Source organism: Fragaria vesca, linkage group LG5 (genome assembly GCF_000184155.1).
Source record: "Fragaria vesca subsp. vesca linkage group LG5, FraVesHawaii_1.0, whole genome shotgun sequence".
Classification (NCBI taxonomy): domain Eukaryota; kingdom Viridiplantae; phylum Streptophyta; class Magnoliopsida; order Rosales; family Rosaceae; genus Fragaria; species Fragaria vesca.
In genome coordinates, this window is record NC_020495.1 from 6,926,338 (window position 1) to 6,947,297 (window position 20,960).

Consider the following 20,960-nt stretch of genomic DNA (forward strand, 5'->3'; position numbering starts at 1 on the left):
ATCCTCTTCCACACCCCTCTTCCAACCTCCACAAACCCATCACCAACCTCAGACCAAAAAAAAAACCCAACCACCAATGTCGCCAACATGAACCACCGCACTTTGGGCAGCGGAGGCGGAAGCACTCGGAAGGAGGAGAATGTGGAGGAGTGGCGGGCGAGAAAGGCGGAGCCGGGGAGGCGGCTGGAGCAGGATTTGCTGGTGGAGCAGCGGAGCCAGACGAGGTCGCTGCCTGTGTCGGCGACCAGGAGGAGGGGTTGCGGAGGGGAGCCGAGGCGGAGGTGGATGAAGTACTGGCCGGAGCCGGTGGAGGCGCCGGAGACGACGGGGGAGGCGGCGGTGGGAGTGGAGGACAGAGAGGCAGAGGGAGTCGGAAGAGAGGGCTTGGGTGGGGGTTGGGGAGGGTTGAATGTGGAGGAGGGGGAGTTGGAGGTAGGGCTGAGAGTTGCAGAGAGTTGTGAAGAAGAAGAAGAAGAAGAAGAAGAAGAAAAAGGGAGTTGGCCGGGAGAGTAAGACTATTTTTGAGTGAGATACACGTGTTATTCATTTAAGTGGGTGGGGAGCAAAGTGGGGAAGTTAGGGTGGGGAGCAAATTTGCTCCCTCTGGGCTATAGCCCAGTCTCTGCTGCTTGACAAGTCCTAGCTAGATCATAAAATCTTCCACTTTTGACTTAAAACTAAATTAATGATTTTGTTAAATGCACAAGATAACTGTGAACGAGTATTCGACGATTTTAACTCCTAGTTCTAGAGCATTGAATTTCAATGATGTACATCATGTTTTCTTCATACCATCTTAATTGCGTTTCTCATTGTTTGCAACATCTTGTATGAATTTCGCATATTTGTTTATCTAGTCCATGCACTTCAACCCTCGATAATTCGAACTAAAAGAAATGAACAATTAAATAAAGTCTATGAGATATTGGAGATAGTTAAAGTAAATTAATGTTCAAAATAAAGTGATTATATTTTGTTATTATGTTTTGAAGAGCTGGTATATTTTGTTTGACGGATGTGATTTTATGCAAAGTGAAAATAAGCACTGTATAATTTGTATGAAATTCTTAATTACTTGGTTATCAAACAACACCATAGTTATTAATGTAAAGAAATTTTCTCCTTGATGTTAAAGAATGGGGACTGTTGTGGTCAACAAAATTGTTTCTCAAATTCTTAATTTGTAGCTTCATTGTGCTAGTGTTGAGGTCCATTTTCTTGGTTCCCTCTTTGGAGGCTGTGTGAACTTCATGAATGCTACCTAAACTACTCTTTATCAAGTCAATCACATATTTGGAGAAGCTATCACGCATGCTCTTGCCAAAAACAGTGTTAACAGTTACGTAATCTTTTACTGATGATCCTCCTGCTGTAACTATATACGACAGTCTCCTACAGATTTTAGTTTGTTTTCCCTTGCTTTGTTTGTGATTGGGCGTACAGTTTGTAACAACAACAAAAAGTAAAGAAACTTTCTTCATTCATAATTTTCTTGATTATATTTTAATTTAGCTAATCATCTCGAATCATTTAACTTTATTATCAACTGTCTGCAAGATATTCCCTCGGTTCCGCTCTCCAACTCTGTGTGGCTCTGAGAATCTGAGAGTGACGGCTACACAGTAAACTCGCCACCGCAGTAACTCGGTAACTCCTCCGCCCACATCATAAACAAACAACCCAATCGCTCCATTTTTTCCAAAAAATTCCCAACACCCACCTCACCTTCCCCAAATGCGCTGCGACGCTGCGTCCTCTTGGCTCTACGGCCGCCACGTGTCCGTCGCACCCGCCATACCCACCGCCGGAACATCTTTCCTCTTCCTCTGCAGACCCGCCGTCTCATGCTGCACCAACACTCCCAACCCACTCAAGCGTCGATACTCCGGTAGCAGTCATGCTCCGGACATCGTCCGCCGTTGGATCCAGTCCGATCATCCTCTAGCTTCTCAAGGTTTGATTTTCATTGCATAAAATTACATGCATGATGTGGATGGTTCTGAATGGTTGGGTTTATGTAGCAGATAGGTTCACGGTTGCTTCGTACAATATCTTGGGGGATAGAAATGCTTTTGCTCATAGAGACATGTATGGGAATGTGCCGTCTATGTATCTGAAGTGGGACCACCGGAAAAGGGTCATATGCGATGAAATCTCTGCCTGGAACTCTCATATAGTTTGCTTGCAAGTAAAGCTTCTTGAACTTGTTGTTCTTTATTGTGTTGGGGAAAGAGTTCAGTTGTGAAGTTGTTATTTACTGAGAGGGCTGTTTGTGTGGTTTCATTAGGAGGTAGACAAGTATTTGGAGCTTTCGAACAATTTGGCAAAACTGGGATATGCTGGTTCTTATAAGGTTAATAATTTCTATGTTATGTGCCAATTTGATTCTTAGTTTCTTACTGCGTGCTTACAGTTTGACAATTGCAAGATGAGTTCAAAATGATGACCACTATAATGTGATTGAATATATGAGTTTATACATTCAGATACAGTGTTTCGCAAATGTTGATCAGTTTCTCATGAACTGGTTTGGATTTTGGTCTACTTATCAAAAGTAAGTTCTAAATCAGTTGTTTCATTATGGTAGAGACGCACAGGAGATACTGTTGATGGTTGCGCTACTTTCTGGAAATCTCATAAGTAAGACCATGTTGATTTATTTCGTTTTTTTCTAGCTGTTAGTGCTGATTTTCTTACAGTAACAAGAAGTTGTATAACCTTGGCACTTCATTCTATCAGTTTACGGTTGTTAGATGAAGAGAGCATTGAATTCAAGGGATACGGACTTCGTGACAATGTTGCCCAACTTTCGGTTTTTGAGGTAGAACATTTGGAAATCAGACAATACTTCTTAGATAGTATCCAGTAAATAGTTTTGAGTGTATCTTTGCTTGTTTCTTTGATGAAGAGAATATGGATTCAGAGGTAATGGGTATCATCCATGTAATGTTGCATTAAAAACCATGTAAAGTTTCATCCCAGTAAGAAAAGTTACCCTTGAGATAGTAATATTAATAATGGATTGCTCAACAATAAGAATGTTCTGGACTGTAGCCTGTTCTTCTTTTTTCGATTTCCTAGTTCTTTTTTTAAGAGGAACTTTTTCTGGTAACAAATTGCTTCTAATTTTGTTTTATGGCGGTCACGTTTCTGGGTTTGTTATGTGGTCTTTTACACTTCTGAGATCTACTTCACTTCAGATAGAGTTTATATAAATGCAGTGTTTTGATTAAATGGACCCTTTCTGTATCTAATTTCATTCCATACAGGCAGATGCATAAAGACAAATCAAGAAAGTTGGTGATTGGTAACATCCATGTGCTCTACAGCCCTAGCCGAGGGGAAATTAAATTGGGCCAGGTAAGTTCTATTACAGTGATGTCCAATTTGTCTGCTTTTGGTTTCGTCCCGCAGACTGATAGTTTTAGGTAACATTCTTAACGATATGATCCATGCGCTGAACAAAATAGAAAATGTACGTCTACTTAGATGAAGAATGTCTTCATCATTCAAAATGTTTGGAATAATTGAATTGCATCTGGGGATGTTTTTGTTTAATGGTATATTATGGGCAATTATTTGAACTTCTGTCCTTTCCAGATTCGTTTTCTCTTATCAAGGGCCCATATCCTCTCGGAGAGATGGGGTAATGCCCCTGTTGTCCTTTGTGGTGATTTCAATAGCACTCCTCAGGTGTGATATTCTAAAGAAACTGTCATAAAAGCTTTCTTCAGTTTTTCATTTAGCTTATTAAGTAATGCTTAACTAGCTTTTATGCTTATTGACAGAGTGCGATATACAAGTTCTTGTCAACATCTGAGGTGATCACATGTCTGTTGTTAACCACTTGAATAACATTCGGATACATAGTCCGGTCTTTACAAAACTGATGGCAATCATTGTCATAGAATCCAAGTACATATATAAAATCCAAGTTTTCTTAAATCTGATATGTGCCTCTTATCTACAGCTAAATATCATGTCATATGACAGAACAGAGTTATCTGGGCAGAAGAGCTGTCATCCTGCTCAAGTTTTAGGAGTCAAACAAAGAACTAGCAGTCCATTGAACTTGATAGATGGGTATGTCTTATATCTGTGACACTGACTTCCTTTCTCTTTTGTTTTTATTTAGTTCCTATGATGATGTGCTTGCATAATTCACATATTAGTTAAATTTAACATAGGATAGCTTATTTAAACTGTGGAAATGTTAAAGCTTAATATGTTAAATGTTCATCATCAGATTATTGAAACATAGCTGGACAGATGAAGAGATTAGAGTTGCAACTGGAAATTCTGGCAGCCATTCAGTTGTGCATCCCTTGAAGCTTAACAGTTCTTACGCTATGGTGCAGGTATAAGCGTTTACTCCTTTACCCAGTTGGCTGCTCAGTTCAGTTTCCTGTTGTATGCATTGTAATGATTTTTTTCCCCGACAATTATGCATTGTAATGATTTCTCTCTAGTTATATATCGCATTTTCAGGGTTCTACAGCAACACGGGGATCCAGTGGTGAGCCTTTGGCTACTTCCTACCATTCTAAGTTTCTTGGAACCGTTGACTACTTATGGTGAATTCCTTCTCTTAAATAATGCAACAATGATTCTAATGTTGGTGGGGGTGGTTGTCATAGTACAACATGAATCTTATGAAATGCTTGTGCTCTATATAGGTACTCGGATGGTCTTGTGCCGACAGGAGTTCTGGATACAGTTTCACTTGACACTCTCCAGAGGATTGGTAGCCTCCCTTGCAAGGTATGAAAACATTGGATTCTTCTACTTAATGGATAAGTGTTCGAACACTTGGTGAACTTTTGTGGTCGTTGAATGCTGTTGATAAGTTACAAATGTTATCTTCCATTCTAATTCTCTTTCTCCTGTATTCGTAAATAGAAAGTGGGCAGTGATCACCTGGCTTTAGTTTCTGAGTTTGCCTTCACACCAGGCACAAAGGAAGGCAACAACACAACTGCATCAACAATCTGAAGATTCTCACCAGCATTGTCCTAGCTTTTACAGAAAGGCAACATTACCATGTATGTTTCACCCGCGTAAAATCCTTATGAAGCAGATCCTCATGGAGAAGTAAAATCATGCCAAATACACAAGCCATTTTCAGATTCGGAACTGTTTGAAAGTCAGAACTATTCAATTTCATTAGATAGAGATTGATAGCTTGGATAGCAAGTAGAAAAATAATACAGAGCTGATGATTGTTGCTCACTACCAGAGTTATAGGTTTACTTGGTATAAAATTCTTGAACAACAATAATGCAAATGCACTTCCATTCTCTGTAATCTATAAGTTGTCGTATAGAGTTCAATGGTGCAAAGCTTTTATCCACCACTCTGAAATCTAACAGAAATCTTACTCTTTCTAGTAGTCACAATCCAAATTTCCCTGAATATAATTCTGTGACGAGGTGACGACGTCAGTGAGATTTGAACCATGATGCTGCAATGGTCATGCTGGTTAGCTGAATGCTATCTAGTATTTACTCAATCTCATTTCTCCAAACTTGAAGAAAAATTTACCTAAACAAGGAAGGAAAAGAAAAGTAAAACTTGAAGTTTAACCCAAAAATTACAGGGAGAGATAAATCCTTAAAGAAATGGCATCACACATTTCTGTGGCTGCATGTCTACACAGCATCCACCTGATCCACGGTCACGGTGGCAGTGGCCGCATCCCTCCACCGAGACACAGAATAGTCCACACCATCCCAATTGGGCCCCACTGCCCTCCGTCCACGGCTTCTATTTTGGTCTTCAGACTCAGCTAGATACCCACGCCTGAAATCTAGCGGGACACGTTCTCCACGCGCCACGCTCTCCCTTACAATTACACACAATATTATAATATTTATATCCTCACCCTTACGTGTACTCCTGATCCAACCGACACGCGTCAGATTCCACCAATCAAGACCCGCCGCGTGGTCTCTTTCTACGGCGAACAACGAATCGCCGTTTCTCTTTTCTTTAACCCCCGAGCAATCCTCCATTCGCCTATTTCCAGTGTCCCACTAATATCGGAGCCCCCAAAATCTCCCTCGCTTTTATCTCGCCGACGATTCTAATAGCCTCCCTCCGATTAGATTTTCCGATTTCAATCCCCCATTTTTTCAGAGATTTCGTTTCCTTTTCCAGCCATATTTTTCTGCTGGGATATGAAATGATGCAGCGGCTCGTTGACAACGCCATCGCTGTCACCAAAGAGTGAGTCCCCCTTCTCCTCCCTAAATCACTTCACTTCTTTAATGCATGCATGTGATGATTGATTCCTATATTCAATTCTGCAAAGTTTGATGAGATCATGATTCAATTTGTTGATTCTGTGGTTGTTTGGATTTTCAGGTCAGTGAAGACGGTGACGTATGAATCGCTGAACAATATTGTGAGATTGATCAACGGAATTTCGGCTTTGTTGTTAGCGCTTTTGCCTGGGAAGGCTAATGTTCTCGAAGGAATCCATGGCTGGGAGCTCCGGCCTACCTTTCGTGGACCTCGATTCCCTCGCTGGATGGAGAAGTAAGTTTTTAGGGTTTTTGTTGGGGATTTAGGGTTTGCTTCAATTTTCTGTGCTCTAATTTGTTTGCATGTATGATTTTCCCTTGATTCGATATGTTTCGTTATTGTAATTGCTAAAAATGTTATCGGATTGTGTGGTTATTTAGTTTCTGGAATGAGATTTCTGTTTTGGTGGGGTTGTTTGTAGTGGCGTGTCGTCTTTCAATCAACTCATTCATGAGCTTTCTGTGGATTCGGATACCGAAGGTTCTAGCATAGATTATGAGGAAGAATATAGTGATGATGACATGTCTCCTGCTTCACCTTGTTCACAAAGCTCAAGAGTCTCCAGGTCTTCTAGTATTCCGAAGGAGTGGACAGGATGGATGTGGATCAGTTACATATTTTATTGGATTTTGTTTCCTGCAAGGTTCATGCTTGGCCTTCCTGGTCTTCTTTGCCGTTCTTCTAATGAGAGGTCCACGCCACCCTCACCAGGAGGCAGTCATTTTTCGCGGAGGAGTAGTTCTTTGAATAAAGTGCAGTTCCTCAAGGATCACATTATTCAGCGCACTACTGATAGGAGACGTGGAGTCATTGAGGTTTGACAGAACTCTCGTTTTTTAGTCTGTTTTGGAAATGACATCCAAGAATAATTCTAATGTTCATTTAATGCTGGACAGGATCTTCATCTTGCGATTGAGATATTCATAGAAGCTGTATTCGATCTTGTTTATAAAGCTGCCCATTTTGTTCTTCACCCATTATATGCTCTTAGAACGCTATTTGGGTTGTTTTCATCAGACAGTAACAGATTTCAAGATACTTATGATAGTGCGTCAGAAGCTACTGTTCCAACAGCTACACTTGGAGATGATTATCCCGCTCCTACAGAAACTACAGATAGGAATACTTCGTTTCAGGCATTGAATACTGATGCTAGAACATGCCAGGATGTCATTACAGAGCTTGGGTGAGGCTGGGCTACCGTTTACTTGATTTCAGAGCTTTTGTTTTCCCCGTGCCGTATCAATGTTTTTACTCTTCTTCCTGTTTTAGGTACCCATATGAAGCTATTCATGTGATCACTCGTGATGGATATGTTCTTCACTTGGAAAGAATCCCAAGGTATAATAGGTTTTTATTCCCTCATAAAGTGATAAACTTTGCAATGAATATATGGTGTGATTGGTGTCTAATATTTGTTAGTGTGATGCTGCAGACGTGATTCACGGAAAGCTGTTTACCTACAACACGGAATTCTAGATTCATCTATGGGGTAAGTTACCTCTCTCTAAGTTTCCTTCCTCACTAGTGGCCTAGGTGTTTGGTAAGATTAACAAAAGGGCAGTCTTCTAGAAAACTGTGAAGGTCAAGTGACATAACCACCTGCCATTTGGCAAAAGTAGTAATTTCAGAAGCTGAAAATCCACCTGCCCTATTGAGCCGGTGTTGTTCCTACAAAGAGAATATGAAATATCCCACAGAAATCTAAGCTGATCTGTACCTTCTTATGTTATTTGCCTCTGCTCAAATTACATAGCATGTGATTGTGTGCAAGTTCTACATCATCTAATGGCTTATAAAATATGCCTGCTTTCCTATGAGGAGTCGATCTATAGTCTATTTTTTATGATATGTTCTCTTGTTTTACGACTAATCTTTCTTCATAATTACATGCTAACGGTTTGGTTACTGGTTCAGTTGGGTCTCCAATGGGGTTGTCGGTTCACCTGCATTTGCTGCCTACGATCAAGGTTTGGCATGTTTAATATGAAAGTAGATGCATCTTTGGGTTTAGAGTGGTTTACAGTTTGCTTATACATCTTACTGTTTCAGGATATGATGTCTTCCTTGGGAACTTTCGTGGCTTGGTTTCTAGGGAGCATGCTGACAAAAGCATTTCCTCACAACAGTAAGTTGGCATATGATATTTACTTGTTTTAGTTTTGTTTATGAAAGATTTTTCCCTCCTACATTTCTTTCCTTCTGGTCAGTGAGAAACTAAAAGCTCACACACGAACAAAAAATACAGACACATTCTTTTGATAAACTACAGAATCAGATCATCAGTGGGGAGAGAGTGAGGTCGCATGTGTGTGTGTGTGTGTGTGTGTGTGTGTGTGTATACACAGTATATATTCTTGTGTGTGTGTGTGTATGTATCATGTATGTATATGGATTTCAAAGCCAAAAATATCAGTATCTTTCAAGTATCACTGAAACATAGCAATGCAGGTACTGGCAGTACTCAATCAATGAGCATGGGACTCAGGATATCCCTGCAATGATAGAGAAGATCCACCAAATTAAAACTGCGGAATTGAAGCTTAGTCAACCTGATATCGAGGAAGAAACCAATGGTAATCAACCTTATAAGCTTTGTGCAGTTTGCCATAGCTTGGGAGGAGCAGCTATATTAATGTATGTTGTAACACAGAGGATAGAAGAGAAACCCCACAGGCTATCAAGATTGATTTTATTATCACCTGCTGGCTTCCATGAAGATTCTTCCTTTATGTTTTCGGTTGTGGAGTATTCCTTTCATCTATTGGCTCCCCTTTTGCAACCCCTTGTTCCTGGCATCTATATACCAACCAGATTTTTTCGCATGCTTCTAAACAAGTTGGCACGGGACTTCCATAATTACCCTGCTGTTGGAGGATTGGTTCAGACACTGATGAGTTATTTTGTTGGCGGAGATAGCTCAAATTGGGTTGGTGTGTTGGGTATACCACATTATAATATGAATGACATGCCAGGGGTATCGTTCCAAGTGGCTCTCCATCTTGCACAAATGAAGCGTTCAAAAAGGTTTAGGATGTTTGATTATGGGAGTGCATCTGCTAATATGGAGGTATATGGATCTCCAGAGCCGTTAGACTTAGGAGAGTACTATGGGCTCATTGATATTCCGGTTGATCTTGTTGCTGGACGGAAGGACAAGATAATTAGGCCATCAATGGTAAAGAAGCATTATAAGGTGATGAAAGATGCAGGTGTGAATGTATCATACAATGTGTTTGAGTATGCACATTTGGACTTCACATTTTCCCACCGTGAAGAACTCTTGGCATATGTCATGTCACGCCTGTTGCTTGTGGAGCCACCTTCAAAGCAGTCCAGCCCGAAGGGTTTGAAGATGAAGAAGAAAGGACAGCAGGTTAATAGTTAATTTAAGAAAACCATGTTGTTCGTTGTTTTTGTGTGCGATGTAGCATGTGTTGTATCTTTAGTTGCAGATTACTGTTATAGATGATTGAATATGTCAATATATCTTACTCCAGTGCGATCAGTGATAACAGTTGCTGCCACGTTTTGCTTTCCCACTACTTTTTTCTGTGGGAAGCGAACTGTCTGGATTGCCTGGGTGGAGATTTGTACAAAAACCTCTTTTGTGTATAGTTTGTATTTTGTAATGAAACATGTACTCTGTACTGTAATTTAACCTTTCATCTGCTGTCACAAATAAATCATTATGCTAGTGAATAAGGTCATCTGTTTCTTACTGCATGTTGATGAAATTTATTTTTTACTGTTAATCTTCATATTATGAGAAGAGGACCTAGTCTCTGTTGTTGGTGTTTGATTTCTTCAGTATATTTCAATGCTGGAATTGATTACTATTTTAAGGTCAGGTCAGCTTGGCATAATCCATATCGTTTTGGTCAGCTTCCCTGGAAGTAGCAGCCGAAGTTTAAGTTGGATGAATAAAGAATGAAAGGTGCACTTAAAAGGTCACAAATCTATCACAAATTCAAGCAGAAATATCTAGATGTTATCTAGGATTTGATGGTTACTTCCTATACTTGAAAGGTCACTGTGCAGTCTACCAGTTGCGGCATATTGCTGCTGCTGATGCCTTCATTGATTGTGTTGTTCACCCCTGATGTTCCGCAGCTATATACGAAGGTCCTTCCCCTACAGATTAAAGGTCAGTTTCATTGGGGCTTATTTATAATAACCACAGGAGTTTGTGCGTTTATTGTACTGGGTGGATCAAATGCATAACTCACCTGCAAACACTTTCCCGTTGAGGTGGTTGTGTTCACTAGGGGTAATTATCAACGACTCAGTAGGCAGGCTGTATCTTATACACTGAAACCCATGTACGAGTTAGTCACTCTAGAAGTGCATAATCTTTATTAAGCCAGAGCTTTTAGGTGTTATATCATGCATATATATGTTGTTATTCTACTTTTTCGGTTTTTCCCAAGTGGATCCTTATTAAGTGATTACATAAACTACAAGTCAGCTAAAAGGAGTAGATCTTAGAAGACGGAGCATATATCCTCTAGGAGATTTGAGTTAAGCATTGTTGCCTCACCAGCTCGTTCCTATGCAGTCGGTTATGTATGTTTTCGTCACTCTTTACCTCAAAGATCAGATCATGTGCCTGTCCTGCATATGACCTGTACAGTCGAACATAGATACTCTTTTCATAAGAGGGCACATGAATACAGAAAGGAATGAATATGTAGTTTATCTTGTTACAGTTACAACCTGTCGACTGACGCTTGTGGTATAATGTTACCGTCCTTGAGTAATCGTGGCCAACCAGCAGTAAGGCTGTAGCATATCAGAAGCACATGAAGCAGTATATAGTGCATTGTTTTTTATATCTTGGAATCAAGTAGAGGATCAAGAGCACATCTATATAAATTTACCTTTCTGGTGCAGTGTTGATCTTATATGCCTGTTACAAGAGAAAAATCTCATATTGAGTGTTTAACAAATTTCAGGTGAAGCTATAGCAAGTGGACTAGAAACATATACCTGTGCCTTGCTGACTAGAACAAGCCATCCTTCAAGCTTGGCAAGCATTGTACCCTGAAAGCTCAAAAGGAAGGCAAGGACATAACTCGCTTTTAGGCAAGATCAATATTCAGTGACCTACGAGTATTTGAAATAGTGAGGCTTTCTCTAAGCAAAACAATTGGATAAAGTACCTCCCATGCAGGCTCGTATACGTCTTCTTTCCATTGCATGCCAGCAGGAAGTGGCTTTGATCCTTTTCGTGCAGGTCTTGTTCGTGCAGATAACGACGTCTGTGCACTGGGTGGTTCTCCAAACTGACCAACATCACCTTTATGTCCTCCTTGTTCCACAGTAGCTCTTGATGAAAGTCTGGGACTTCTTCTTGGTTGGAAAAGACCCATGTTTGTTTGTGATCTTCGAGTACGTGAAGATGCCCGAGGAACCCTTGAATCACCAGAAGTGGTTGCGGAAGTGTCTGAAGTAGTTGTAGTTTGTGGACTACTCGCTTCCACTGTAGATCCTTGAGGTTGGTGTGCTCCGCTTATGTCAGGAGCTGTAAGTATTTCTTGTGCATGCTGTGGGGAGTGGAGTTCTGTTTGTATGGTACTAGGAGAACAGGTATTGGAAGCATCCAAGGCAAGGCTACCAGACGTGATCTGATCACCACTGAAAGAGGGAAATAGTGCTTGCAAAAGACTGACATATTCTGCGTCAAGAAACTGCAAAAAATGCCCCGAGGACAGATTTATTTGGTTTTCCAAACACAAATTGAAGTAAGATTGCTTGGTTGTTGGGGGAATTGAAAGATATCTACCATTTCGCTGGTTTCACTGGGAATGTTCTCTGCACAGTGATCATTGTCATCGAACATTTCTGGTAAATAACAAACTCTGGTCAGTAGTGATCGAAGTTTAGAATGAGGTCGTATCCATCAGGCATCAGTAATGAAGGAAACAATCAAAGATGAAAGAAACCGTGGTTCTTAATTGATGGCATGGAAATACAAACCTGAGAAAATGTCATCAAACGCTGTTATCGCCGGAGCTGGCAGAGTGTTCACTCCAGCATACTGAACGAGGGCATCATGAGCCTCTCTGAACTCCTTCGATAGGAGAAGAAGCAAGCCTGGGCTGTTGGCAACACTGAAGAATGGTGGTTCTTCAGGATCACCAATATATCTCTGTTTCAGAGTCAAGTAATCAGTTAGATGCTTTCCCTGAAATCTGTGACCAGTTAACCAAAACTAGAAGGACTTGAAAAAAAAAAACTAGTGGCAATGCAAGCTGGACTTAGACTGGATCATTCTAATGTCTAACATACTAGCTTGTTTCAGACTTCCATTTGACGGCACAGGAATAACCTCTAATTTCAAACCCAACATCTGAGTTGCTTAACTGACATTATTTTGGATGTAAACACAAAACAGAGATGAAATTATATCTGCCATAAACTCCAGAACAGCATGGAACTATACATCCCACGGAGGTGGATTATAGGTCATAATTTCAGGAAAGATATAAAGAAACGATAAAATTAAGCTCGACATCAGAATTCATTAATTATCAAAATCAAAATCGACATCTAAATAACTAAATTTATTGACTATCAATTCAAAATGACATTTCTCGGATGTAAACACTAAACGGTAAACATGTACAACAGAGTTGAGGCTTATTTTCTATTAAATCAAATTATAAATGTTAGTTTAAAGAAAAGATGACGCGGTTCTCAACATAAGCATAAGATTAATATATATGCAGCTCCATTCATCATGTTACTTTCCCAAAACGATGTCGTTTTGGACATAAGAACAGGATCACGCTGTATTATTTGTTTTCTTTTTTAAAATAAAATGATGGTTAAATGAGTTACCACTTCGAGACTGTGAGCAATTTAAGTATTGGCCCCTCCTCATGGATGTTTGTTAACCTCTTCTTCTCGAAAGATTTGGGTCAAGCCAAATCACGAGATTGTCTAAAATCACTAATTTTGTTGGGATAAATGCTTATTGTACGACATACATTCACAATTTCTTTTCAAGTTATAGTACGTAAAACCCCGGAGCGGATTTTACGCACCAAGGTGTACTTGCACCATTAATGTGCAAGTTCTCAAATCTCCGTATGTGAAGATTGCCCTAAATTCCTTCATTTCATTTTTATTTTTGATCCGATCAAATTAAACGCATATAATAAGACTACCTTTTACTCGACTTCAGGTCCTCATCTCATGTGTTAGAAACGTTTAAAATTATTTTTTTGGGTTTCAATTTTGTTAACGGTATTAAAATACATGCATGATAATGCGACATGGATGACCGGATCAAAATATTGCATATTAGTTTCTCGGTTCACTTGCATCTTGATACGTAGAATAATTTTCCTGTAAAACCCTTTCAAATTCATCCAAGTTATTTTTTAAGTAAATAATAGCTTTTATTGCTTCATCGGCGAAAAAACAAGTTACATCAATATATATTGGGCTCTCTTGCAAAGTCTGTTAAGCAAAGGCTAATAAACACCATAAGCGACTCATTCATTGTTTACTTACAAGCTCAAACAAAGCTCACCGCCACCTAATTACCTTCCCCCAGTTAAAGCAAACTAATTGTCTAATACCTCAGCTAGTGCAGACCTACTAAACTAAGAATCAAGTAATACTGCTCGTCTGGCCAATCCCAATGCATAGGCTGACAGGACCAAACGCTAAATTGTGTCTTTTCCTGTAGCATGAGAACTAGCTTTCTCATCTTCTGTAGTAGGATAGGTGATGCGCAGAAGGTGAACAACCCTAGGATCTGCCAATCTTCCTTTTCAGAGTGATTGGTGTTGTTTCCAAGCCAACCTTGATCAAACCTTATGACTTTTATTGCAAAAAATAATAAATTTATCACTAAAAAAATGTTATTAATGAAACTAAGTTAAATGTATAATTGAAATTTGTTTAATTTTGCTGGTTTGAAGTCAACATCTGTTTAGTCTTTATGGTTTTATTTTAATCTGAATAATTCTTAAAGTCATAATTTTCATCCAAATAGTCCTTATGGTTTTATTTTAATCTGAATAGTCTTTAAAGTCATGATTTTTCATCCAAATAGTCATTCCGATTCATTTTCTCAGTTAAAGGTCATAAGGACTATTTGGATGAAAAATCATAACTTTAAGGACTATTTAGATTAAAATAAAACCATAGGACTATTTTGATGAAAAATCATGACTTTAAGGACTATTCAGATTAAAATAAAACTATAAGGACTAAACAGATGTCGACTTCAAACCTCAAGGACTATACAATATTTTACCCTTAAATGTATTTAGAAGTCGGAGCGGATTCTACGCACCAAGGTGCATTTGCATCATTAATGTGCAAGTCCTCAAATCGTTGTATCCGAATATCGAATGAAGACTAAAGACCATAAATTCATTCCTTTCATTTTTATTTTTAATCTGATCAAATTAAGCGTCAATAATAAAGTACATATTTTTCGACGTCGGTTTCTCACCTCATGTGTTGGAAACACTTAGGGCTTATTTTTTTTTGTTTCAATTTTGTTAACGGTATTAGAATGTATACATGATAATGCTATGTGGATGACCAGATCAAAATATTGCGTATAAGTTGCTAGATTCACTTACACCTTGGTGCGTAGAAGAATCCTCTTTTAGAAGTTTATCACTAGAAGTTTTACATATACCATACAGTCCATACTGCAAAATAAATGGATATCAACCTCTTTATTTTCTCTGTATGGCTCATTATCAATACTTATTAATCAAAGGTTGTTTTCTTAGTGATGCTTAGTGTTGGATAAGGCCGATGCTAGAACCTAAAACATATTCAGGGTGGAGACATGATCGTCGACAACTTGCATGTGTGGCGGCGATGGTAGACACGGCTGAGATCGATGCAAGAGAAAGTGTTCTTGATCCGGTTTGGGTGCTCAAATCAGTATTGAAGGCCAACTCGAATTTTGGGCCCAAACCATGCTGTGTTCGCAAAGTAATATCTTTTTGGGGCCCCGAATGATGTGTGAGACCTAAATGGGTGAAAACCTTGAAATGTGCTTATCTTGGGGCTCTGAACTGGATTTGGGATCTCTTGTGGGCCAGACTAATGAGCTCTAATCGGTTAGGGTTTCGTATATGAAAGCTTGGAGGTTTGGATATAAGAAAATATGTTTACCTCGACGTACAAGATACTATTGAATCATTTGGAGTCGTACCGAAAGATGTTTCAAATTATTATGTAGAGTATGGAACGTCAAATGAGTAGACCACAAGACATTTATCACCGTGGGAACTATCACAACGTCGTCAGGTTCTGTATATAGATAGCAGCAAATGAGTATTTAATGATCACTCTGCCTTTAGGCTAGCACAACTTTCAAATAGCTCAATTACACTCTACGTATGTTATCTGGAGGTGATTCAATATGCTTGTCACCAAGCTCTATTTTATGTTTTTCGATTTGCTTATCACCAAACTCTATAATGTAAACATGCTCTTTAATTTCGAGCCCTTTTCTATAAAGTTATTTCTCTCTTGATTCAAAAAAATAAAAAATACTTAGTTGGTTAAAAGCGGTAGTCATTTTTAATCAAATTAGCTAAAATAGCTAAAAAATCATTTTGACTAGCCACTTTAGAAATACGTCTAATATCAACTCTATCAATTGCCATGGCAAACCCGGATCTAAATTCTTTTTACTTTAGCAAGAATTGAGTTTATATTATTTACATAATGAATAATTTGTAGCTTAAATGTATTTACAAATTATATATAATTACTTATAAAAGAATGTTTTAAATTATAGAGATCTTCATCTCGCTCTTTATATTAATCTTGCTCCTTTCCTTTTTAAAAAGCGAGATAGCTAAATTTAAAGAACTTAATATAGATAATTTTTTAATTAGAACATGAAATTTCGTTTTAGATATCGATCGACATGCATGTACGTAGGAATGTATGATTATTACTCGTATATATAGAATGTCACCAGCTAAACTTTTATTAAGAAAAGGATGGATAATCTGAAAGCATAGATCAATTTTGGATAGAGCTAATCAGCAATCATAAGCAGTATCTGATCTGAAGGACAAAGATGAATTCAAAAGAGTAGTACTAGCTACTAGCTACTATCTACTAGCTACTGCTTAATGGTTGGTTTGCTTTAGTCTCTCAGCTGGAAGAAGCTAGCGAATCATGGTGAGCTGAGAAAGACATTGTATGGAGGTTTGATCACAGTCTGAGAGTGATCGAGGGCAGCATGAACCTCTGGGAACTTGTTTGATAACAGTACAAGAAAATGTGGGTACTTAATATTTCTGAAGGAAGAGACTTTTCCTTCAGATTCAGGATCATTTCTTCCCTACATTTCAGAGCCAGGTAGTATTTGAGATTTAGCAAACAATAATTTCCCTTCACTTTTCCAAAGTAATCAAGGAATATAGTGCCGAAGTTCTACTTTGTGTAAACGAATACATGTTATTTTTTACATACAGACACACACGTACATAGATATACATTTATTAATTACTCCCTAGTTCATTTCACTGATCTGCAATAACGTACTGCTCATGAGTTGGTCTATATATATATATATATATCAAGGTATTGAGTCTATTGACTATGCATGAAAGTTAATACGACACCATGAACATAAAGTACATAAATCATGAAAGAAGGCTACCAGTTTATATTAAATTCAATTCAGAGAAAAATAATAAGGTGTAGATTATTTTTACCGCATTATATATCTCTCTGAGTTTTGGAAACTGTTTCGGCGAGATGACAGAAAGAGATACAGAGCACTGCAAATGAAATAAATTAAAAAAACACTATTAGGGGCTTTTGAAGTTTTGATGACATCATGGATCAGTAGAAGATGAAATATATAGATATATAAATATATATATATATTATTTTGCATATATTTGATAGTATTTACCTCAGCATATAATTTGGCCACATCTTGAGCATCAGCAAGAGTCATTCGAGTTTTTGTACCAGGAGAAAATTGGCCATTACTTATCAACGGTACCTGAACGTACGTTGGAATCAACATAGGGTTGCTTGCAGCCACAAGAATACAATGCCTTTCTCTGGCATTATGGTCTTGAACTCTATCAGTTTCAGTTTCAGTTTCACTTCCAGTTCTAGTTTCAGTTCCAGATATAGTTCCGTCTGCAGTCGGAGTAGGCTTCGGAAACATCTGTTCATTACAGCGCAAATGAGAGAGTAGTTAGGTTAGGGCTAATCGCAGCAGGGATGAAAAGTTAACCAAACAAGAGCTAGCGCTCTAGCTACAAACATCAGAGACACGTACCACAAGTGCTTCTGCCAAGCCCTCAGCAATAGCAGCATCATGAGAACCACCCCCACCAGAAAAATGTAAAGCCGAGAGCCATCCAAGAAACCCTTCCACATTTCTCGTCCAAGGGCTTGCTTGCATTAAGCAACCTGTAGGCACAAAAATTTATTTTTACCTTTCATTTTAATTAGGCTGAAATTAGTTTTGAACAATCAAGGGTTATGTGGTCATACCAGAATTACCAAGTCCGTGAGAGTTATACCGAACCAGCCCCAGGTATACTGCTGCACCAGCTGAAGCATCCTATGAAACACATTATAAGATAATAGTTAATAAGCTTGATCATTACTCATAAATCCATAAGTAGCTAGGAAAATATATTGCTTATGAGTTTATAACCTAGCTCGATCGCTAGAGATGACAAGCTACAAACTTATATATATGTTCTTCATGATCAATTCAAAGAAAGATACCTGGTCAGCTGACGATTGGCCACATATGTTCCTGTATAAAAATGAAGTTAATTAGCCAAAAAAACATGTAAGAAAATGAGAAAAATGGTATTAACTCTTGCAACTAAATTTCGAAATCATATCGATTAGAAATTTTCCCACCATATTATCTTTGTTAATTACTAATAAAGTGTCAAGAACAACTATTTATTCTTCTTGTAACGACTACTTGTAGACACCGCGCGTTATGTGTATTTTAAAGGATCATATAGTGTGAATAAATACGTATCTAACACTTCCTCCATCATATCACTAAATGCAACTAAAAGAATAGATCTATAACTATCCGAATCATCGAATCATTGCTAATTCATAAGACACCCGATCTCAATTTGGTATATATCAACTTGAGGGAATTAGTTGAAAACCTTATTAAACTATGGTGTGTTATGTTCTGACTATAGATCTCTGTTGAAGATATTCTTCATTCCCTAATTAAAGATGCAACTAAACTAATAACCATCAGTTTTGTAACCAGGAAACAAACCACAATTTTGTGTTGAAACCAAGAAAAATGATTTTTCACTTACATTTTTCTAAATGAGATTTGAATTAATTAACACGAGCTAGTTTCTTTAGACACCAAAAATTCACAACATTTCCTGGCTCCAAAATATGTATAATCAACAAGATACCAGTACATCTAGCTAGCTAGTGAAAACCTTGAGGCCCCAAAACGTAGAATTCACATTAAATCGGTACTCTAGCTACCATATAATTCAGACAAACACGGCCACATGATCATGCACAACAGAAATTATACACATCAGAAAACCAAACATGAAACATGCTCAAGAAAATCAAACAAAACGTCAAGAACGAACTCAAAAATCTACCTGATGATCTTTTCGAGGTAATCTGAGAGAATGGATTTCCAGTAAGGCCCCATAGCTGCTGTTCCGTCTACGACCACCATAAGCCACTTCTCTGCCGCCATCGATTCTTTCTCGATCACTAAAACCTGCCTCTGCTTGAAGAATCGATTTGAACTGTAAGAGCTAGCTAGCTAGAGACTGAAAAAGCTGGATATGAGGCAAAAGAGAAGATGGTTGCGGTTATGGTTTTAATTTGTGTTCAAAAGCTCCTCTATCTAAATCTCAGTCTCACATTAATCAACCTTACTCGTCGTTTTTGCATAGCACATGTCTCTAGGTGATGCAGGGTTTTTGAAACGTATTTCCCTTTGCTATCACCTTTCCTTTCACAAAAGTTTACTATGGAAATTTCGACGAGGATGCCCTCAAATTTGGAAACAGAAAAAATATAGTAATTTTGGTCATCTCAAAACATTGTTAACATATATAATCCTACTCGATTCAGTGTATGTTTTTCGAATTCTATTCATCAAAAAAAAAAAAAAAATTCGAATTCTATAGAATTAAATGACATCTAATTCATCAAATTTTCTCCTATATATACTTAACATTTTCGATTATGTGATATATATATATATATATGTAAATTGGTTCAGGAGGAATGGAAAAGAGAAATGAGAAGTCATAAATATGCCAGTGGGAATTGAAGAGTAAAAATGGAAGTATTTGAGAGAAAACCAGTGTTTTGCGTGAGGAAGCGTGAGAATAGCGGATTAATTAGCATAAGAACTTCGCCAAGTGGACACATTCAATTCATTCTCAACTCTCAGGAAGGAACAAATTTACAGAAATTATTCTCAGAAAACAAAAGATTGAGTTCAAACTAAGAAGGTCAAATTACAAGTTTCAGTTTTTTTTTGCTCTGCATGCAGCTGTTACAAAGATGACTCGAGCTTGGAGGTTTGAAACTTTGGTGCTCCGGCAGTCCGTCCTTGTCCTTGTGACATTGTCGTCGGGTGGTACCGGAAGATGACTTGGTCGGCTGGTGAGGCTTGGAGGTGGAGGAACAAGCACTTTGGAGGCTCCCGATCTGCCTCTCTTGTGTCGTTGAGTGCTGGCAAGGAATGAAGTCTGCTCTTCATATACCGGTGAAGACCTATAAACTGAACGGTTAAGATGCCAAATACGATCAAAAAATGGGTGTCGTAGACCATAAATTAAAAAGTCATGTACTAGTCCTCAACTAATAATCATCTATAAGAGCTCCTCGAAGGATTGAACTTCACCTTGGTTTACCCATTCCCTTGTACCCCAAATGGGGGCCTTCAACTAACTACAATACTTGATTAGGAATGCCAATTCAAATCCCAACGTCACAGTCCAATATAGCCAAGAGCCCACATTGAGAACCTTAACACAAAGCCCAGCGCTAAAACTGAATCTGCAATTCGGGTCACTGACCCGACTGCCATAACCCACCCACATTTGTCGAATGTTACAAGTGAGACTGAGAAGCAAGAGTCTCAAGTCCACCTGCCGGCGCCGCTTGGAGAAAATCAGAGAGCAGAACAAAATGGTGGTGGGGCGTTCTACGACATGGGCCTACGTCAGAATCATCTCCGGCACCATTCTCGGTGGCGCCCTCGGCTTCTACGTCATGGACCGCCTCGAGAAAAGTTACAAGGTCATTTTCTATCTCACTTCCCTTCCAATCTCTCTCTGTCTTTGGATCCTGGAAAATTCAACTTCTGGGTTCCTCATTTTGCATCATTGATCCTGTTTTTGGCTTTCTAAGATTGAATGGATTGTTGGGTTATGTGTGAATATACAGGAGAAGATGAACGAGAGACTGAGGAAGTATCAAAATGATTTGAAGATGAAAGAGGAGAAGGTGAACGAGTTTGCAGAAGAGTCTCTTTAGCTCTTTCATATTTTTTTTTTTAATTTCTTGTTGTTCTGGAGTTGAAAAGAGACTGAAATTTTGAATCATTGTGTTCTTATATTGTTGAATCGTCATTGTTGCTTCATTTGCATTCGAGATCACAAATC

General features: G+C 38.5%; 3 protein-coding genes across 3 annotated transcripts; all 3 read left to right on the plus strand.

Annotated features, from left to right (window-relative positions):
- Window positions 1–1,734: 1,734 nt before the first annotated feature.
- Window positions 1,735–5,349, plus strand: LOC101311290 (carbon catabolite repressor protein 4 homolog 3-like). Its single transcript, XM_004301026.1, has 13 exons — window positions 1,735–1,954; window positions 2,025–2,188; window positions 2,288–2,353; window positions 2,588–2,640; window positions 2,740–2,821; window positions 3,274–3,360; window positions 3,601–3,693; window positions 3,789–3,821; window positions 3,971–4,083; window positions 4,247–4,358; window positions 4,489–4,574; window positions 4,677–4,761; window positions 4,900–5,349. The coding sequence occupies exons 1-13, from the start codon at window positions 1,735–1,737 to the stop codon at window positions 4,990–4,992; spliced, it is 1,287 nt and encodes a 428-aa protein (XP_004301074.1). The 3' UTR covers window positions 4,993–5,349.
- Window positions 5,350–6,067: 718 nt separating this feature from the next.
- On the plus strand, window positions 6,068–10,064 carry LOC101292020. The gene is made up of 9 exons (XM_004299185.1): window positions 6,068–6,225; window positions 6,364–6,537; window positions 6,725–7,118; window positions 7,200–7,489; window positions 7,576–7,644; window positions 7,739–7,795; window positions 8,221–8,273; window positions 8,356–8,431; window positions 8,755–10,064. The coding sequence occupies exons 1-9, from the start codon at window positions 6,182–6,184 to the stop codon at window positions 9,689–9,691; spliced, it is 2,094 nt and encodes a 697-aa protein (XP_004299233.1). The 5' UTR covers window positions 6,068–6,181; the 3' UTR covers window positions 9,692–10,064.
- A 10,420-nt stretch (window positions 10,065–20,484) lies between these two features.
- Window positions 20,485–20,832, plus strand: LOC101311581. Its single transcript, XM_004301027.1, has 2 exons — window positions 20,485–20,595; window positions 20,743–20,832. The coding sequence occupies exons 1-2, from the start codon at window positions 20,485–20,487 to the stop codon at window positions 20,830–20,832; spliced, it is 201 nt and encodes a 66-aa protein (XP_004301075.1).
- Window positions 20,833–20,960: the final 128 nt, after the last annotated feature.

Coding starts and splice junctions, on each gene's coding strand:
- LOC101311290 (XM_004301026.1), top strand. CDS start 1,735: ATGCGCTGCGACGCTGCGTCCTCTTGGCTCTACGGCCGCCACGTGTCC. Junction 1,955..2,024: donor TCATCCTCTAGCTTCTCAAG/GTTTGATTTTCA, acceptor TTTATGTAGCAG/ATAGGTTCACGGTTGCTTCG. Junction 4,084..4,246: donor CCATTGAACTTGATAGATGG/GTATGTCTTATA, acceptor GTTCATCATCAG/ATTATTGAAACATAGCTGGA.
- LOC101292020 (XM_004299185.1), top strand. CDS start 6,182: ATGATGCAGCGGCTCGTTGACAACGCCATCGCTGTCACCAAAGA. Junction 6,538..6,724: donor TTCCCTCGCTGGATGGAGAA/GTAAGTTTTTAG, acceptor GGTTGTTTGTAG/TGGCGTGTCGTCTTTCAATC. Junction 8,432..8,754: donor AAAAGCATTTCCTCACAACA/GTAAGTTGGCAT, acceptor ATAGCAATGCAG/GTACTGGCAGTACTCAATCA.
- LOC101311581 (XM_004301027.1), top strand. CDS start 20,485: ATGGTGGTGGGGCGTTCTACGACATGGGCCTACGTCAGAATCATCTCC. Junction 20,596..20,742: donor GCCTCGAGAAAAGTTACAAG/GTCATTTTCTAT, acceptor GTGAATATACAG/GAGAAGATGAACGAGAGACT.